Source organism: Bombus vosnesenskii, unplaced genomic scaffold, assembly GCF_011952255.1.
Source record: "Bombus vosnesenskii isolate JDL3184/JDL3185 unplaced genomic scaffold, Bvos_JDL3184-5_v1.1 scf7180000013266, whole genome shotgun sequence".
Lineage (NCBI taxonomy): Eukaryota > Metazoa > Arthropoda > Insecta > Hymenoptera > Apidae > Bombus > Bombus vosnesenskii.
Window position 1 is genome coordinate 695,182 of NW_022882926.1, and position 22,250 is coordinate 717,431.

The window sequence follows — 22,250 nt, forward strand, 5'->3', positions numbered from 1 at the left end:
ATATAGCACACACGATATACGCACGTAGGTAAAAGTTTTCTATACAAAGTGTACGAATACTTTCGCAAATCACTGTACATAATATTTGTCAAAAGGATTGGTTTCCCAAAAATTATCATTTCAATCAGTCTTTTCTTCGTGTTACTATAGACAACTATGGAATTCGATATCGAGAAAAATTCGATGTAATCTTTGAATAAATAATATCTAGATTTCTGAACGATGAATGTTGATGCAATGTCCGAATCTTCAACGTTCTAAACGTTTCTAGTTCAAACAATCCTGCTTTTATTAGTACGGTGCAATCTGTTCCGAATTGTTTCGTACACGTTCCAGTTCTTCGATGCAGATCTAAAACGTGGAAATGTTGCAACAAAACGCAACGTACATACCTATTATTAAACACACGATCGAAAACCGAAGCACCGCAAGTTACGTGATTTAATAAACTTCGTGAAAGTTTAAAATTTAAAAGCCGTAAACAATTGTTTTATTTATTTTTGTAACTAGAAATCGTCGCATACCATTAAAATAAATGATTTAGTCTCGGTACAATTCTATGGAAGTCTTGCAATTTAGGATCAGTAAATTAAAAAGAAAAATATATCGTTGAAACGACGATGCATTGTTATTAATTTTGTAAATAAAACTGTGCGTGAAATCTTAAATTATTACCTTTTTATTATTTTTAATTATTATTTTTTAAATACAATTTTGTACTTTATAGAAATGATTAAAACTATCGTTATATCTTTCTAGTATATAAATATAAATATAGACCAACATTCCTCGTTTCTTTAAAAATAAACTCCTTTTATGCTATACCTAGTTACATAATTATTCCGTATTGAAAATATACATATAGTTTCTCACTATAGCGTTGTACCTATTATTATGTATCTTATCTATCGTCTATCGTAACATATATTTTGCTATTTATTGAAATATTTGTTGCATATTAACCGTGTGGTTTTTAATACTCGTTTATTTTACGTTCAAGCATTGCCTATTGAATTAACATTAACATTAAATCGAAATAAGCGTCGATATAAACCATGTTTCGAAAAAATACGAACGAAATATATAGCTTTTTGAAGAACAATTATACGATATATATTAATTGTAGTCCACATTATATTCGCAATAATTTTGGTTAAAACGAAGCGCGTAATTAGCGAACGTGTGCAAATAAAAGTCGTATTGCAAAATTATTATTATTGCAAAATCTATCATTAAGATATATGAAACGTACGATCAGTTATATGCTCCAATCCCAAAAGACCTCTGAGAGTTTGCGAATTAACTGGCCAGGGTCAATAAGTGGGGGTCAAACGAGCACGGCTCGTATCAAATTAGCCGGTCGCGGAGAAATTAACCCCCGGGCCAATTGCATGCTTCGCGGCCGCAGCCCTGTCAGATGCGCGACGAGGACGAACAACCAATCGCTGCAACGTTACATTAATCGCCAACGTTGTCTCTTTTTTTCAATCGTATCTTTAAACTCGTGCAAACGCTATTCGAACGACAAAAGAAACCGTCGTGTTTTACTTTATAGGAATTTCTATTGCGCAATAGTAAAACAAAAGTTACCTTTTTCTCCAGACGATAATGTTTTACATAACTGCGTATTATTTAATATGTTTACAATCTAAATGTACTCTTTATCATACTTGAACTCTTTACGAACGAATACATCATTATTCCACGTTATCTTTGTCATTAATGCATTCAATCAACTGCGATATTCAGTTTACTGTCGCTGGATGGTACTTCAGATTGGACGTAAGAAACTGCCACCGAAGAGGCATAAACACCAAGAAGACAAATTTATTCTAATGATAGCAATACTCGATCTAAGTAATCGGTAATATGGAAAATCGCATTTTCCCTGATTAAGTATCGATTAAATAATTCCTTATCGCGCCATATAATATTCCAAACGAGTTCTTTGTCTTAATTTGACAATTTGAACAATTTGAAATGTAATCTGCCTTGTTTCATCGTCATCATTGGTTTTTTCGTCGTAACTTTCTTGGCATTTTTATTCGTTACTGCGACTAAGAGTTAAGATAGATTCTCCTTGTCGCTCTTCTCGACTAACAGTAACAACTTGGAACCACCAGCTCGCAATAATTGCACTTTCGCAAGAAACCGAGCAGGTGATGCGAATGTTCTCTTGGCATTTAGTTTTGCCGTTAAGCACGGATGTGAAATGAAAATGCGAGTAGGAAATAATATGCGTATACATATGGACTTACCGGGCTTCCTGCGCGAGCTCCAAAGCACAGGAGGATGCGCGGAGGCGGCGACGGCAGCGGAGGGGTTACCGGCGGAGGCAGCCAGCTTGACTGCGTTCCGCGTACCTAAAACAAAATCAAAACAACGTTCATAACCGTGTGCGGTTAAGCCCTCGATTCGATACATATTTTTTGTCTTTTTTCTTTTTTTTATTTATTATATGAAAGTGTGTCGCGCGGTTGCTCGAATAGTAAAATACGGTAAAGCGTCATTTTCTCCTTTCTTCGCGTTTTCCTTTTTCCGTTCCACTGTATCAAGGAGGAAACGAAACACATACAAACATATACATACATACATATATACGGTTGAACCTTCGAATTAATAAAGAGAAAAGAAGGGAAGCTTTCGGATGGGAAGAATATTTTGTTCCGAATCATAATTATTTCATGTTGATAAATTATTTTACCGTTAAAGGTATTTTACCGCTGAATAATGCAATGATCTTTTTACTCCGCGTCTCTTTCAAAATTTATCTAAAAGTTCTTCTTCAAATATCGTAAACGTTTCAATGCATCTTTACGGTTGTGTCGCTTGGGACGCATCTCCCGTTTCACTGCGATAGTTAACATAATACATTTTGTTTTCCAGCTGATTCCAATATTCGTACAACAAAACATTTTGATCGAACGTTGGAATGTATTGGTAATAGATGTTCAGATAATGAAGATTTCGCTGTACCTGTAACGTTAATACGTACTAGGTATCGTTAACTATAGCGATTTGTAAGATTGTCCGACGTTTGTGGTTATGCTACAATGTGCACTAACGGGGCGTAGGTGAAACTACGATGAGGTTTTGAAAGGTTGTTCAGAAAGGTTGAAAGAGTTTTGTTGAACCATGCTTCTGGTGATGTTGATATGTACAAAATGATGTTAAATATATGGAATGTGGGTATATGTATACATAATCCCATGACGCGTGAGGATATGGACGTTACTGGCGGATTTTCAAATGTGGCGGAACTGGGCAAAAGTTATTGCCGCGGAAGTATACCATCCGTAAAGTGATATTTTGATCGACGTGATGGTGCTTTTATGGTTTGGACATGAAAGGTCGTCGTCGGAAAATAACCGTGAATTTTCCGAACTCATGGCGTTAGCGTGCGGCAATTAACCGAGAACAGAGCACAATGAAAACGAACAAACGAAACGTTGATTTTATTCATCTTGAACTATCCCGCACTGGTGAATAAAGAAAATAATTGGCAAACACGGCGTACCTATTATACGTCGCATTGAATTAAGAAAATATCGGAGAATTTATCGATGTACAAGTATAGATATTTTTTAAATAAATTAGGGTACCGCTCGATTTAGATATATTTCCCTCTTTTTGTGTTATGAAAATTGATATGACAGAGACAAAAGAGTCTACCCAGCCTTCAACAAACGTGCATTTATCATTTTTGATAATGAAACATAACACGAGCCAGTGTGTCGGATTACTTCGTCTTACATTCGCTTTAATAAGCTTTATTGACGATTCTTGTAACGACGATAATCTGACGATGTCTGAAATAAGCGGTTCGTCGTTTTTGTTTCTAACGATATAACAAGATCGTTTTACTTCATAAACAAATTTCCCTATCCTCTTGCTTTTATCTTCAAGGGCCTGCGGTGTTGCGTTATAAGCGTTACAAGCGTTAAAATTATATGCTAATGTAATGGAAATTGGACGACTCGCTTTAAGAATTAATCAATATTACACCACCGATACATCGAAAATAAGCGTAGTGCTCTCTTGTAGTTGTACATAGAGCACTGGAATATCCGAAGAAAAATTATTTGCGATTCTCTATGCCAATAAATTATATTCAATCTTTTAACATTTTCATTTAAAACAATCGTTTAACGTAACATAGTTAAATTTATGGATCGAGTTAATTTGGTAAATGATATAACAAAACTCAAGAATAAAATCAACTCTGTATCCCACTGGTAATATTTCAGTGCAAAAAATTAAGGAAAGTGTATCTACAAAACCAATGGCAATACGTAAGAAGGATTAGAATCGACTTATTTACGGGATAAGCAACACAAAGAATCAGTAGCTTTAGTATCGTTAATTTGGTAACCGAATGAATTAAATCTTTGAAATATGTGGGTATATTGTAGGTCAAATGCATAGTCGTTTATTTAGTCCGACAAATGGTTCTGTAAATGACATTTATCGTTAATATAAAAGTGATCGTTATCCAGATACAAACAGATGTTACTCTTTCGTTTAACATGCGAAAATTAACGAATACAGCAGCCATAAATATAACATATTTCGTCGGGGGTCGATAAGCAGTAACAATGTATAATATAGATAAGAGACATGCTACGATTATGTACAGAGAATCGATACAGACAATTAATTATATTAAAATAAATTATAGCTGATAAAATCATCGTATTGATTTTCTCCTGTGGCAAGTTCAGAGTATTATAAAATTAACGATGTACATTTACAATCATGAAATATACTCATGACATTCATTACAATCATGAATGATATAAGATACAATAATTTACAACGATTTCTATTAAAATTATAATCTTTATCGCGAAGCTCACATTCTCAAAGTTTCTCTAAAGAATACTGATAATTCATAGTGAAATTGCTAATATGTTTAGGTACTTTTGCCTCCTTAGAAAATTACCATCTATTGTTTATTAAATAATAGACACGAGATCCGGTTCATTTAATAATTTTAGAAATACACATGAGCCGCATATTTGCAACATAGATTAACTGTATAAATAAAACAAAAAATAGAGAAAATTGATGAAATGTACTATGAGATAAGCGATCGATTTATTCTTAAAGTTTAAAAAATTTCAAAATCTGAAATTGATCTCGGCCTGTGAATGGCTCGTAACTAGATACAGACCAATGAAAGCACAAAATCGACTTAAACAAAAATTGAGGGCGGCTTCCTAAAGTTTTCTTTGTCAGCGAGTAATTAACAGATATTTCTCCCTTTGTTTTTAAATGCATTTCAAAATCGTAACCTGTCTCGCGCTTAAGAAAGATTCCGTGTTCACGCCTGATTCGCACAAAATATCTCACCATAACGAGAAATAACGTGGAAGTTGGGAAACGAGCATCGCAGGAAATTACACATAAAACAGTAAATGAACATCGAACTTGACGAGAAGATGACTTACGAAAACAGTGAATGCTATCGTCGTTTTCAGGACTCGATGCGGAGGTATAGCTGCAGGTGCAAATGCAGAAGAGTTTCCTCCTGGTGTCGCGATTGGTGTCGCGATTCGTCTCGCAACGACCCTGCCGATCGAGTGCCATAGCGATCGGCAACACACCGCGTCGCAGCACGTTTACCAAGTTGAGGCGAGGCAAGGCGAGTGGAGCCGAGTCGAGTGAAAGAAAGAGGGTGGAAGTAGGTAGACTAGCGAGAAAGGAGGTGGAGCTGTTAGGCGAATTCTCTCTACTCATACGAGGATTCAGTATTAGCAAGTAGAAAGGAAGAGCGGACGTGCGTGTTTCGATACGATTTCTCATCGAGTCATCCTCCTACATCCACCAACTTGCTGTCCCTACGCGCGATATCGATACGAGGCTAGGTACCACTTGAATTCGAATTCACAACGGGGTTCGTCGCCGTGGCAAGACGTACACCTCTTCGTGCCTAACACAATCATTAAGAAACGCGACCGTTAATTAAACGCCCTGTGATTACTAGGTCCAGTTGCGGAGCTCATCAAGCTAATGGCCGTTATTATAATTACGTCGATGCTTAGACGAAATGCTATTTTTGGTGTCGTTCGTGCGCAGCTTGCCGATACAGGCTGGGAAAGCTACACGACAAATTATTTCCGATTACGAAGAAGTAGCAGATGGGAGTCTAAATGCGTCCTCGGAGCATTGGCTGATGTATCCGTTTCCGTGACAGTAAGAGACTTCCAAAAGTTTCATTGCGTCGAATAGAGTTGAATATTATACGTCGAAGCTCGAAGGATGACCCAATTAAATCTTATCGCATGTAACTTTCTTTTACAGAGTTTAGTCAAGAGTAAGGAATATATAGTAGAGATGATTATTAATGATAAAATGGAAATTGCGATAGAGACGTTGTTGATCTGTTTCTCCAATGTACTTGGTTGAAGTTAGTCGAATCACAAATTTTATTTTCGCTTCTTCTTATTAAAAATTCTAAAAGAATAAATAACGTAAAGTAATGTAAGTGAATGTTAACGTAGTTTTTATCAAAATCGAAAAAAGTATCTTTTTAAACAGTTAACCGCGGAATTTAGTTTTAGAAATCTCTCACGGGGTTAAGTCGTGCAGTGCGTAAATAAATATAAGCGACGACGAGTATACGCGTTAAACTCACTGAAATAAAGTTTTTGTTTGACGTGCATACTCGTGAAACGCAGTTACGAGCTAATCCATAATGCATTACTCTAATCATATCATCTTTTAATTTTTTTCTAAATGTCTGTCATTTATTATCTGAAGCTTATTATTCTATCCTTTCGTTTAATTGTATCTATTTGCACAAAGAAAATTTGCATTTTAAAACGTTTATGACGAATTTTAATATGATACAAGCAAAATATTAGATCGTAATGTATTTGATATCTGTCTGGGCAATTATTCACCTAATTTGTACGAAGAATGGTATATATAGTATATCGTTTATTGCTTTACGTAAAATTGTAGGTGTGTTGATTTATGTTCCTCGATCCCTTGCCATCTTTTAATTTGAAATAATATTGAAGGTTCTTCGCTATTTTCTTTGCAACGCTACACCAAATACATACGAAATTCAAATTAATTAAATAAAACGCAACGATACAGCAGTATTTTTCGAAAATAATGTTGAAAACATGATATCTTGCTGGCAGAGGTCTTCCAGTTCCAATGGCACAGTTAGATACTTCGGCTAATACATTTACTTTTAACTTAGTTTTTAAAAGTCATAAGCATATTTATTTTAATTGAAAAAGAAAAGGCGGGGGTCAATAGTATTTTCTAGAGAACAACATGATTCTATCTGTTTATGTTACATATCCTACAAAGCTTTTAATTACATCATCATTTAGCTTTTCCACAAAACTAATTAGAAAATTAAGCGATTAAAAAACAAACCTCGATGAATGAAATCAAGCAAAGAAAATCAAAGATACAATCAGCAAATATTTGATGAACGTGAGAAATAAAATTATTAAACATTGGTATTAACTTCTTGTTACATTTACCTATAAATGAACGTACCCTGATGAAATTGCACATTATTTGTTCATGTAAATTTTGCTCGTTTTTTATAACTTTGATTATAACATATCAGTGGTATCAAGATAATGAGAACACAAAGAGCGCGCAGGACTGTGACTCGCTGTAATTTATCGTTGACATCTTTCATTGTCGGTCCTGTTTCATAAAATAAAAAGAGCGTGTGTCGCACGCTCAAAAGTTGAAAAACACGAAATAATCCAATTTCATATTTCCCAATTTTGTCTGCTTTTCCTCGGTAAATAAAGGCTTTAAAATAATTCGTATAATATTTAAGTCTTCATCCAGCGTTGATTGGATTAACTTTTCCTATTGTTTATTATTATTGGATTATTGCTATAAAAGCTTTCGCGTATTGCGTCATCCATCGTAATAAATCTGACGCGCAGGAATCGCTGAAACTTTTAATAATTTCAGATTGAGAATCTAAAGAGATTTCTACGTGATATCGTTACCAATCTATCGCGTAAACATGGTAAAGATGGAAAAATAATACGACAGAAAAGTTTTAATTGAAACATCTTGGCCTTATCCTCTGCAATTGTTGTAGTCAGTGAGAAGCTACTATCTCAAGCAAAATTGTTCAAGATTCTGTATATATGTACATATTGAAGAACTTATTCCGATTCTGCAGCAATCCTCGATGTCGTTTATATATGCAGAGAATCATTGTAATCAGTGACGAATTTAACCTTTCGGGTGCCTAATGATAATAATCATTTAGGGGCCCCTAAGCTAAACCAAATTTTGAGGAAGCTTATCCTGGCTAAATCGATGTTTGTTAAACCGATAAGTAATCGACATGTACGTTTAAAGATCGTTTGGCTGATCTGTCAGAACATGATATTCACTTGGACAGAGAATATTGATTTCATGTGAAGTAATTAAGATGCACTGGCCAGTTCAAAACTGCTTTCAAACCACCCATGGTTAGTCTCGTTGGAGGATTCAATCGTTTTTCACGTACTCTAGGAAACGCGAGAATCCTCCAAAACACTGTTCAGAATGGACCCATCGATCGCTCGATGGGCGTCTCGAATATTCGAATGACTATACCGTGCTGATTCGACAAACATTGTTTTAGCCAAACTAAAATTTTCATCCCCGGTCTTTTCGTGCCAACAAATATATTTTAAGTAATTCTGACAATCTATTAATCTGCTTAACAAGCATTTTTGGATACCGTAGAGTACCGGAGCCCGACACTTACAGCGTCATTAACGTCAAGATAAATCCGCCCCTGACTCTAGCACATGGAAAGCACTAACTAATACCAATGCTTCTTGCGACCATGATACTCTGATATCTTCTTGCTCGCTTCTAAACGATCCTTCGTTTTGCTACAGGTGGTAAGGTGGACTCCACTGATTCAGAAGCTACATGTGAGTTTATATCGTTAAGTTACTCGAAGGGGGTGTGGAGAAACGCATACTTCTCCAAATCAAACCCGATACAACGAAATCAATTGCTGCATTGAATACTCCGTGTTCCACGCCTATTTTAGATAATGAATTAATTGCTCAGTTTGTTGAGCACAGTGAACCCTCGTATAACGCGGCGGATATGCCCCGTATTATGGGAAACGGAGTTACGGGAATCGCACGTATTATACACGCACACAGAATTCGACCGAATAACACGTAAAAGCTGGCACGACGTGATTTCTCGCGGGAAAATAAGGAAGAGACATGGAATAAAATTTGTTTCGTTCAACATGTTACGCAACATGTTATTCGGCTCCGCCTTGTTTAATTAATATTCAATATTTAAGTTTATTACTAATTTATTAATTTATCATGGTCGGATAAAATTTAAATTTTCTTAGTCCTGCCCAGTCGGGAACTAGTCGCGTTCGAGTATATTCGATCGATTTTCCAACTCGATTTTCTCCAAATCTAAGTCGTGAATGGACAAATTTTATTTCATATTTTTTTTCGCGTCGTACCAGCTTCTACGTATTTTTCGATCGGATCCTGTGTACGGACTGCGAGTGTGAATTATGCAATTCAAATGTGTTTTAAAGGATTTCCAATGTAATCCTTGTTTAATTTAGACTAATGAATATATACAGGGTTGGTAACTGGTGGTAAAAGCGGAAATGGGGTGATTTTACGCGAAAAAAGAAGTCGAAAATATAGAATAAAAATTAAAAAAATTTTTTTTTCTAATTTTTCCATCGAGACAACGATCTACAGTGAGATCCGCAATAACGTACCGCACGCGTACCGAGCGAAAATTCAAAGTCGATTTCCTCGAAAAGAAAGCCTCAAACGAAAAATTTTTATTCTATATTTTCGACTTCTTTTTTCGCGTAAAATCACCCCCTTTCCGCTTGTACCACCAGTTACCAATCACTCTGTATATAATAATAGACGTACAATCATCTCGAGGTAGACGTTTACACGACGTACCTTTCGATAAAATTGAAGATTGGTGAATTCAGTGGAAACGCGTCACTCGACGCTTCGCGATGACGCATCGTAACGCGCCCCACTGTTAGAATACCACGAGTTTGCTTCGAGTACGAAAAATTCAAAGCTGTTTGATAATAGCTGTATATAATGCAATAACTACGACAAGGTGATTGATGAAAGAAAACTTATTTCAATAAGCGTTTGAAATGATGACTAACCACTTCAATACGTTTCTATGAACGATTAACGTGTGACTCTCTATCTGTCTTTGTAACTTGCTGACTAATATTCTGTTTGTTACACTCTACAGAAAGAAGTCTAGGCATGTAAAACCGATCCAACGTTGAAGGAACTTTTCTCTTATCGAGTATCATTTTCATCGCTTGTAAAAATGCATTTTTCTTCGTTGATCACTCTACCGTAGTTGTTTCATCATTCGTAGCTGTTACCGAACATTTCTAAATTTTTCCTACTCAAAGTTACACGAATGTCATGGTATTACAAGCTACTGCATTGGTCTTAACCTCAACTGTGGTGGTAAAAGTATACAGTCCTATCTAAAGAAACACGAACGACATGGAAATCTTGGAAACTATGACTCTGAGAATAATTTCACGATTACCATCATGGATTTGCGCCTCGAAATTAAATAACGTTTCCGTCTGACGTCTTTTCTTATCCTATAATATGTGAGATATCTAAGGTGGTCAAATTAAGCGAGACACCCTGTACGTAGAAAATTAACGTACGAATATCTGAATTATCTAGAACTTCGACATTTATAGGTCACAGGACTGGATGACACGAAAATCATCTTGGAAAACGACTGCAAATAGTAATTTCAAAATAATGTGTTCTTTATAACTGATGACTCTTCGTTATAAGACTATCACTAGCTTGTTTCAATACCGTGTGCTATACAGTGGAAATTGTGAACCGAGGGAACGTTATTAAAAATTCTACAAAGTTAAAAATAATATAAAATCTTGCAGTATCTGGCGATATGGATTTAAGCGTAATTAATAATTAATAATAAACGAATAGAGTATAAACATACGTTTGCTTTTAGGTTATATGGCAAGTTATATATGGATTTTATAGCATAAGTGACCCTTTTCGTCTGTTCCATAGACTCTGGTAGCCTTTAAAGGGCATGTTAGGGTCGTTCTCCCTTCATCGCCTGTATAAGGTAAAACAGTTTGAAACATTTCAAAGAAACACTTAATCAAAAGGAGTCGTTTACATACTATATAGCGTGTGTTTAAAAAGCCAGCAATTCTTTTTTTTTTTTCAAAATCATCCTTTCGTTTAGAAAAAATTAAAGTCTAAGATCGCGTGACTTAGAATTCACTTCAGAAACTCCTCATATCATTATACGTGTTGTAAAATCGCTATTTTGATATTTCAACGATTGCACATAAAAGATACAGTACATTATAAAAGCGCAAAGAACATGGTTGTGTATTAAGCAGCAAAAGATTGCGTTTAGAAGAAGAAGGGACAGGCAAATTCCCGAAACGCACGTCTAATTATAAAAATCATTTACCGATGATTCTTATAATAGCGGACGAAAGCCAACCAGTTAGCTGAGGCAGAAAAATATTTGAACAGAAACGTACGTGTGCCCACTGTTGGAAGATCGAATTCTTCCGTGTCGAATTTCCTAAGTAACATTTAGCCCCTTCGCATCGGAGGATGAAATATCTTGCTACGCAATGTCGTTCGTGATATACGCTTTGCACGAGATATCTTGCAACGCAATGTCGTTCATGTGATGCTTTGTACGAGATATCTCGCGATGCAATATCATTTGTGTGACTCTTCGGACGAGATATCTCGCACGTCTTTTTATTAAAACTTCAGATATCGCATCCAATGATTCGCGTAAAAGTCAATCCGTAAGACGTTGAGTTTGTAAACGTTGAAAAACGGGGCTTGAGATATTTCGTTCAAAGCATCACATGAACGATATTGCGTCGCGAGATGCATATTTCGTACAAAACATCGTACGAAGGACATTGTGTGGCAAAATATCTCGTCCGAAGCGTATCATAGACAGACATTGCGTGGCGAGATATTTCGTTCTCCAATGCGAAGGGGTCAAATGAACACTTTTACCTTTAGAAGCATATACAGCGTGGACTAAAAATCAGTCGCCGCGATTTTTCAAACACTTTGGAGAAAAAAATGTTTCGAACGATAGTTAATCAGCTTTCGATCGACTACAAATTACGATGTTAAGAATTTCGAAAAAAACCTTACTTTAACATATTTCTATATTTTTAGATGGAACACTACGTTCTCTTTTATGTACCGTTCGATCAGTTTTTGATTCTTTATAAAAAAAATATTACGGTACTTGGATCGACGAATTATTGAAAAATATTTTAACTTCAACGTTGTAAAACTTATAATATGAAAGACGAGAAAGAAGAGAAAACATAAAGAGCGAAAAGTACTATGCTACTTTTCCTCGTCTTAAACAAGATACGTTATTTTGTCCGACTATTGCAAGTATTAGAAAAATGGTGTAGATTGCTGTTCCACGACCACCCTGTATGTTTTACTACCAATCTAAATTTTAATCAATTTACATCTGATGATAGAGTTAGAGCATGAAACAAATCGGATGGTAAATACTGGAAATACCCAACGGAGCATCGAGTTTGTGTCATAGTACTGAAAATTTCGTGTTTACCAATGGAAAGATAAATAAACGCGGCTATTCAAACACAGATAGCGTAGAATCGTAAGAAATAAAATGCAGGAAAAATGTAATCTACAAGCAATTTCATCTTTTACATTGATAATAACAGCAAATATACATTATGCTCTATGTACCAAAGAGCGATAATGCGAAACATTATCGCCGTCGCAATCGTTGGACATCAACGTAATCGACAGAACATGAAACGATTCGCAGCAAAATCATTAAACCATTTACGATACTACAAATAAATAGAAATTTAAAAAACGTGTTATAAACAGGATGAAAGAACACGTTGAAGCAATTTTTCGAAAATTTAATCGAGTCTATCTGTCATGATAAAACTTGTCGCAGTTCTACAAGCTACATCTTTCTGCAACTTATAATTACATTTTGTTTCGTATTGTTGCGCGATTCGCTACACGACATGATTTTTGTACGCTATTTATCTACAGACTTTTACACCGTACTGTCATACCGCAAACTAATCAACAATACGATCTATATGCTTTTATATACAACGATACGAGCTCATACGGGGATCGACTCTCTTTTTAACACGCTGACGCCGGCGTGCACCGCCGGTGGGTCACACGTGCCTGTCCCGTGGGGCAGCGTGCATTGTCGATGGGTCACACGAGTTTGTTCCGTGGGCAGCGTGCATTCGGCCGTTGACGAAACGATCGCCCGATCGAACAATCGATCTATCTCGTTTGCGGAGGTATCTTCTCTGATACGACTAAAGTCCTCAACCTCATACTGTCGCAACGATATACGATAATTTATAGCAACTGACAAGTTCTGTATTCGTTCAGAAAGTAACTGGAAATACCCGTCTACGTACGGCAAGCACGTAAAAAGATGGAATGTACTCATAGAAGGTTAATTAGTTTCATTTATATGTCGATTAAAATCATAGGAAATTTTCTGTTTAAATTGTTTAAATAATGAATATCGTCGTTGTTTCGTACGTTTGAAACGATGACGCGATTTGAAAATCCCGCCAATGACGAAACGTGGTCTGTCGCACTTCTACGCTTCTTGAATGCTGAAAAAACTCTTCTAAAAGGAATTTGTAGTTGAATTACAGCAATTTATTGTAATAAAATTATGGATGATTCAATACCGTTTAGTTTAATACTGTCTCTCGTTACGCAGAAGTTTACGAAACAGCTTCGTTACAAATGATTGACGGCATCGATCGATTCACACGATAATTTTTTTGCCAAATTTAAAGAGTTTTTAGACTGGACACAACGCTTCGCGAGGAACTATTGTGTTATGTAAACTCACAGTGGAAAAGTGTATCGTAAAGGTAGGCATACAGAAACTTGTGTAACGTTACGATAAGTGCTGAAACGGGAGTGGTGATTGTATGGATAAATAGCTAAATATGTTTACTAAAGTTACAAAGGAAGGAAGCTCTTTAAAATACATTTACGTTATTGTTATTTCAAAAGAGATATGATTTTCCGAATGGTCGTCGCAGATATGTTGCTTTTAACTTCTGTAAATAGATTTTACTTTGCAATTGCTAAAAAATTGCATTTCAGCATATTTATCTATAAATTACCATGAATTTAGTTACACATTAAGAATGATTTATATTCGCAGAAGTTTTCGCTAATAAATCGAGAAAATACATATTTCATAGATAATATTTCTTATGCGGCATAATTTTCCTTACATCGCATATATCATCCGTCACAAAAAAATTGACTTATCTTTTGGATATTGAAATTTCATGTATATGCATACTTGTTTTTGACTTATTGGACTTGATAATTTAGCCTGCATTCGCGATTATTTATTTCTTAATATGACTAGCAAGATTACACTGTAGTACAACGTTGCTCGAGCAAAGAGATATACCAACTCATTCAAAACAAATCGAATGAAATTGTATAGATTATGTAGCAAAGTTGAGTAACTCTAAATTTAAAAACGATTCCCCTATACAGAGTACCTTTGAACATCATAATTTGTAGATGTAATCATAAAATATTCATTGAACACTTTTTCACTGCCTCGTACTCAATGACAAATATAATCGTTAATATTCGAGAATATAATTCGTATCGAGATGAATTCGTAGACTATAACCATCAATCATGCGGTAAAGGAAAGACAGTTCCCTTCATTATTTCATTAGTAAGTTACGAACTGTAAAAGTCAAACCAGTTTCGCAAGTAAACGTGAATTACATCTACTCGTATCGAAGGCCACACAAGGATGACTTTATTAAACAAAGATTTTTAATATTTCCATTTTATATTCATTTTATATTTAAAATATTTTAATATGCAGTATTTAAATATACTAAGAAAGGACTTCCTCTGTGTTCTCGAAAGAAATCACTTAAGTTAAGAAATTACAGTCTAACTTTACCCAACATGTAATACGATTTAACTTTGCCTAACAATAATTTTCAATATTTCGTTGAAAATTGATCTTTCAACATCTTTTATACGAAACAATCGCAGTTGTTCGAGAATAGCTTCCAATAACGTTGTGCAAAAGCAGTTCGGCATTCGAGGTATAAGCGTTTCCAGAGCAATCGGATGAAATGGTCAAATATCTGAAATAACGAAGCAAGAGTTCATCGTTTGGAAGAAAAACGCATAACGATCGTCCACTTGCTCTCCATTTATTAACGAGTTGACCAGGATTAATTTGGCGGGCAATCTTTGCGAGAAAATAGGGTAGCGGTGCGGTTAACTTGACATTTACGGCAGCCAGGAGGATAAGTCCGTGAGCTTTATTCGAATATTGAAGTATTACGTTTTAAATGCTTTACATTTTAAATGCATCGCACAACGTAGAAAATGAAATTTTCGAGATTTTTAGGCGAAAAGATTTCGTTTTACATTCTCGCGCGTGGAATAACTTCCTGTCGATTTTTTACTCTTCCCCTCGATTGTTTATTCTTCCTTTCCTTTTCGACGACGTCATTAACGACGTGTAATGCTGGTTATTGATAATTAAATGGAATAGTAGAAGTGTTTATTGCTTTGGATAAATTTGAGGAGGTCCTCAACAGCCTTCGTATTGCGAGAGGATTCCTCCAATGGTTTGAGAAGTTTGGTCTGATTGCAGCGAGATTGTTATTCTTGTTCAATTGGAAGCTTGTTCAGGTGGTATTATTCTTGTTCAATTGGAAATAAAGCAAAGATACATATAATTGACAAGTTTCCAAACTTTCTCTAAAAAATGAAACCACAAATACAAGTTCGTTATTCTTGATTTTCATTCTATTTTGAGCCATAGAATCTCCCTCGCTGCAATTGTATTTATTAATAACGAATTTACGTGCACGTTGTACTAAACGTAAGGGAAGAATTTATTGCTTAATTTTAAAATTTATGTCATCATTTCGAGAAACACCTTGCTCTGTTCTTGTCGTGTTTGTATAATAGTATCGTCACTTACTGGTAAAATAATATATTGTTTCTCGTTTTCTTTTAATTCTAAACATAATTACTGTTGATAAAGTCGACGGGATAGTGTATTCTTTCCACATTTTACTGAAACTAGGAAAATAATCTCTTTCACTCCTGATAACAATACTGTAATACGCGTACGTGGGAAAAATAATATTAACAGCTTGACAAAGCAGGTTTTAAGTTTGAAAAGCAGTTATATCTATAACTTCGAAAAGTTCGGAATCCAAGATTTATCGAGTCAAAATGCCGAAAATATAAAGGAATATCAACGACTACAACTTGGAATATTTCGGTATCTGAAATTTCTTTAATCCTTTAGAAAATGAAGATTATACTTTATCTTTAAGAACAGAATATATTTCTCCATATAATCAAAGATACTTTGTAAATATACGGTTATCAAGGAGTACATATTCATAACGAATTTTCAAAACACGTTAAAAAATGATGATCTAAGATTAGGTAGCTTACAAGTTTAAAAGGGGTAAATAAATCTTTTTCAAAGTAAAAAATCCTGTATTTGCCAGTAACTAAAATTCTTTTTGTTTTAAATAACATGTTAAGTATACGTAGAAAAATCGATTTGGAAGTACATTAATTATAGAAATCTACGAAAAAATTATTCTATTACGACAAAGGATTATCGTTAATATCAGCGAAAATCTGTACGCCAACACAAAACTTTATTGACTCTTTCACAATAGACATTCGATATGCATACACCTTTCTTTCATTCGAATGAAATATTCACACGCGTGTATCATATGTGAACCGACGTATCTATATTTTCAAATATTCTTGCCTTGATCCATATTGTCTAATATACATACATACATGCATGCATGCATACATGCAATTTCCATTCACCGCTGCAATTCAAGGATATTGTTGTGCACATAAATTATGTATGTATTACTAAATTAAAGTAGCGGTCATTAAGTATGCTTGCAAGAAGATACTATTGATTATAGAATATAGAGTGACCTAAGGCTAGAGCCTGATACATCATGCAAGCTGTTAATTTATATATCAGGAAGTATTCCAGATAAATATCAAATGAGGGGAACGTAATTTTGCATTAATCGAACCAGCGATTGCGATTCTCCGTATAAAAAAGTATTGATCCGTTTACATTAAAAAAAGCCACTGGTATTCACGTCTTAATTAGGAAGTCTCATTAGTTACTTGGACTTATGTTCTTACATGGTACGAGACTGAAGTTAATGGATCGAACTTATCTATCACTTGACGCGTCACTAGAATGACGTAAACTTACAGATAATCGTCTGTGAAATAATTTGTAACGAAAATTATTAATAGGAAAATAGCCGAGTAAACGGAATAGTAAATTATTTAGAAACAAAGAAATAACGCGAAAGACAACGTTTGATATTTTATCACCATGGATGTACATTCTTTGAATCGTTTCACAAAAATTCATCTGTAGGACAAAATTGTCATAATCATGAATGAGATGGCATTTAAATATGGTAGTTAAATTCGATTCACTGCCCTACAATAAGGGAGTACACGTAAGTAATTAAAATCCATGGGGTAAATATTTTAAATAATATATTATAGTAATTAACCACCGATGTGTCGATGTATTTTATCAACAGATTTGAAAGTTCTCGAATTACCAGGTATCAACGTGTGATTTCAATTTTCTGTTACAGATAAAAATTATAATTAGTTACGATTAAAGTATATTAACGAAATGAATTAATTTGTAACATTGAACTTAGTTCTACTTGTTTTTAATAAATTAGTATAATCCATAATTTATAATTTGCTTTGAATAAAATTCCAGCCAGCGTTACCAGCTGATTCATTCGACAATATAGTAGGAACGATTAAACGTATGTCATAAGCATAAAAATTCGTCATATGCATAAAATTATGACACAACGTTATTACATAAAATTATCGCGCAATTTATACCCATTTGCAAATCATACGGTTTTAAGTGTTGAAAGATACGCCGTTGGTTAATAAATATAAATCAAGTTACAGATCCTGTTATTTCATCAATGTATATTAATTTATTGAACCGATGATATAATAAAAGGTTGCGTCATTTAACGAAATCTAAATTATTGCATAATGATAGTTCACGATTAGCGATAGGATCACGTTATAAAGAGAGATATGCAACATAACCATCGGCGTCATTCCATACGTTTAATCAGCTTAATGTATTGCTACTTTGGTTTTCCCACTAATCATTAATATGAATAGTATAACACGCTTTCTAACTTTGCAACTAGAAACGATGAGAAGATCCGGTAATGATGAACAATCGATATTACTGAGCTCCTAAATGTGAATTTTCATAACCATCTTTCCTGCATCATGCAAATGTATACATTGTTTTATAGATACATACACATTATATATACTTAAGAGTATTCGGAGTTTTACTTATCTTTGATAAAATGTACTTTTATTACATTTTCTTATATACGATATTTTAATTATTGTTTCATTGTCATGATACGATAAAATTGTAAGTAAGTTACGAATATGCAACGAGGTATCGAAATCTGTAACAGTGAAATAAATTGCGATAATTTTTCAACAAGATTTATAACGAATCGTTCCAAAGTTATTTATATTCAAGCTGTTTATATAATTTTTAAACGGAGCAGAGCAGATTGTATTGTAATCAATTTAAGCAATAATTATTATATTTGAAATTTGAAAATTATTATATTTCAATATAACTAGGTAACAATGGGTAAATAAGTAAGCCAAATAGTTAAATTTTATTATTTATTGACTCCATAGAAAAATGATAAGCATACTCCTAACACTCATTTACATTTCATACAGATCGATACGAATGATGTTATTTAATTTCATATTTGTTACAACATCGTTCAGCTACACTTTAAGCATTAAATAATTCGGAAAGAGTAAAAACAATGAAATAAGAATTACAACGAACAAATTATTATACGTAGAATAAGGCAATCGAACGAATATTCTTACACATAAAGCTTTCGTTAAAACCTACAACTAAGATACATAACACTCTGATTTTGCGTTGCTAACGTAAATGTAACTGACGAATCTCAAACAATTTTTAGGTCATCAAGAATATCAAATAATTTCATTACAATTTTTGTAAAGTACCATTAGCAAAAGGTAAATCTTAATGTCATTAATAGGACTACAAAAACAAAGCAAAAGATAAAAATTATTTGCACGAATTAAAGGGAAACGATATAATATATAACATAATACAAAATAAAACTAAAATACGATATAATAATTAAGCTGTAAGTTGTAGAGTTCGCTATTCTCCTGATTTAAATCGTTTCGACAGAAGCTCGCGATTAACTGAACAGGAATCTTCTAGAAATCTGTCTATCTGTGTGAATCCGATTTATGGAATTACGAGACACACGCGAGATGGAATAACAACGAATATATAAAAAAAACTAAAAAAAATCAATAACAAGTGCAGGCGAACAAATATTTAACTTTATTATTATATACACACAATGTAACTATCATTTACGAAATATCCATTGTAACATCGAACAAATGGGCCCTTTATAACGCAACGTTCCAAACGAGATAATAATTCTTAAAAGCTTTAACGATCTCGTAATAATTTATTAGATTTATCTCGTTCTTCCGTGTCAGGAAGTATACGCGTATTAGCCGGCTATTCGTTGTTAATTCATAAACTTTATATAGCAATAAGCTGTAACAGTCTGCAGAGTATAAATTGGAGCAGATAAAATGCCGCCGTGAAAAATTCTAATAAAAAAGTTTGAGAAAAAGTCGAGCAAGCTGACAAGCAATTTCACAAGCAAGATGACGCGATACTCGACTGCTCCGCGGGATAAAAAAAAAGCTTACGACGGTTGAACGTACGTTCAGCTATTACTACTGAAATCATTGGATTTTCCAAGGAATAACAAACTGTTTCCTCGGTCATGGTTTTCGCTAGAACCCGGGAACGTTTTCACGACTAACTCGCTTTTTTCTGGAGAATAATGGGCAGGAGAAGAACGTCCCGACGATGCACGTTGCGACCGCGTGTCTACGTTGTCTACGTATCAACCGCCATCTGAAGAATTCAAAAGGCTTGAGAAGCCGACAATATGGGATAAGCTCTGGCCATTAGCATTGCCACTACCATACTCAACGATCGGCATTGCGACGAGAAACGATTCACTATGAAACGGGACCTTGACACTTGCCTATTCACCAATCTGTTGCTCGTTACTATAACGCTGCTACTTTGACCGTGTCTCCGTTCTGAAACGCAGAAAATCAAGTCGATTCATCGACACCAGGAAATACTATCATCTTTTTCTTTTTAACGACATTTTGACGTGATGCACGAAAATGCTAATATTTTACGCGCTTACATCGACGAACAATTATTTTCCATTTCAAAGTCCTACGATGCCTGTTAGATGACACATTGGTGGCTCTTTGTATCCCGGTCGTGTCGCACGTTGTAGCACGTTGCGCAGTACCGAAACTCTTACGAAGAAGCGAACTGAAACGTTCAGGAAAAGAAGTCACGGAACAAAGCGCAACGTGCTATTAAAAACGCGTTCAACGCCCGAAGAATCATAAATACGTCGATACAGCAATTATGAAATTTCATTTACTTGAATAGAAATCAAGGAAATTGTCGGCTGATTTAAGTGTCGATTTGTTTTAACGTCTGAAAGTCCCATATTACTTTTGCTGAATTGCGTCTGAACCTTTTAACATAAACGCGTCTGTAGAGTCAGATTCTTTCTGTACCTCAAGTCATTCATGCCTCTTCTCGGATTCTACCAGTGCTCCGTATGGTTCAGACTGAGAAGGCACATTCATAAGCATATTCTCTTGAGTTTATGTAAAGTTTATGTGCGTCCGCGGCATCTATGCCACTCATAAGCGAATCGTTAATCTAGCACACAATGAAATACAATCTTTTATACGTTCGATCACTACTTTTCTTTTTAAACTTTCTATCTGGTATCTTAGTAAGATAAGTATTTACAGCATGAAGAAACATTGGTTAGTAGCAAAATTGGATATTATTGTATTCGGATGAGATATAGGAAGCTAGTAGATGCTCTACTATGTTGATTTTCATTTTTCCGATTATTTTTCTCCTCGTTGTGCATTCTATTAACATGTTGTACCAGCGATTTTCAACCAGTGCGCCGTGAGAATGTTTAGAACGTGCAATAACTAACAACTGACAATCTCCCTGATTTCTATCCAAATAAATGAAGTTTCATATCAAAAAAGGTAATGATTCTATCAACATGTTTACGGTTGCTCGGGTGTCGAGCGTGTTTTTAATAGCACGTTGTATCAATAGAGCAGTCAAGAGCTAATATAGAAGCACTGACTACTTTCTTTATAGATCGTCAAATAGAAAAATGTCAACAGCCAAACTGCCATTCGTTGTGAATGTTCTGTTTCGAATCAAATATAATATATCGTATTTTGGGGGATAATTCAATACCAGTCGGGAATAAGGTTCTAAAGCGCATTTAGTACATTTCGAGATAAATCGATTTTTAGGTTACACTGTAATCGTAATGTTGTGATCCAATAGAACAGCTAGGAATCGTAATGATACATTTTACTTCAGTATTTATTGCAATAAAGCAAAATAGTTAAGGACGATGATAAAAGATAGCAAACAATAAACGATAAGTTCTTTATGAAAAAGAAATATATTTCAATTCAAAACTTCTTAACTGAAACTTGGATTTTAATTAGCTTTAATTAAATGCTATATAGACCCTTCTTCCGTAGATTTCAAACACCTAATATGCTTCTTGTTTTCAACGTTACATCCCTTTATTACTGCAATATCTGCAATTTGCGTATACTAAAATGATCTACAGAGCCCATACACTATACTGTACTCTTAACTCAATTTTGATCACAATGTGCTCTAGACTCCTTTTCTCCCCGGATGGTATTCAATTAGTTTACCGCGCTTGACACGAAAAAGATTGAAAAATGTTGAAAATCAGTAGTGTCAGTAATCAGGATACAATCAACGAGAGAAGGGAGCTTCTACACGAGAGAATACGTTGGAAATATAGAATGTATGATTTTGCAATACATGCATGAAATTGGCAAAGTGGAAAACAAAGCCATGAACGAAAATAA

The 22,250-nt window shown here is 34.6% G+C and overlaps 1 protein-coding gene across 13 annotated transcripts in view; it reads right to left on the minus strand.

Moving 5' to 3' along the window:
* Window positions 1-22,250, minus strand: part of LOC117230295 (dual 3',5'-cyclic-AMP and -GMP phosphodiesterase 11-like) — a 141,352-nt gene that overhangs the window by 74,465 nt on the left and 44,637 nt on the right. For 8 of the 13 annotated variants that reach the window (XM_033487580.1, XM_033487576.1, XM_033487581.1 and 5 more), the window contains one exon: window positions 2,259-2,363. Coding sequence is in view for 3 of the 13 variants with exons in the window: in XM_033487575.1 (XP_033343466.1) it covers window positions 2,259-2,363; window positions 5,451-5,589 (244 nt within the window). In the remaining 10 variants the exon portion in view is untranslated. Of the gene's footprint in view, window positions 1-2,258; window positions 2,364-5,450; window positions 5,674-22,250 lie in introns of those variants that run through there. The other 5 variants (XR_004492744.1, XR_004492745.1, XM_033487575.1 and 2 more) reach the window with 4 other exon arrangements.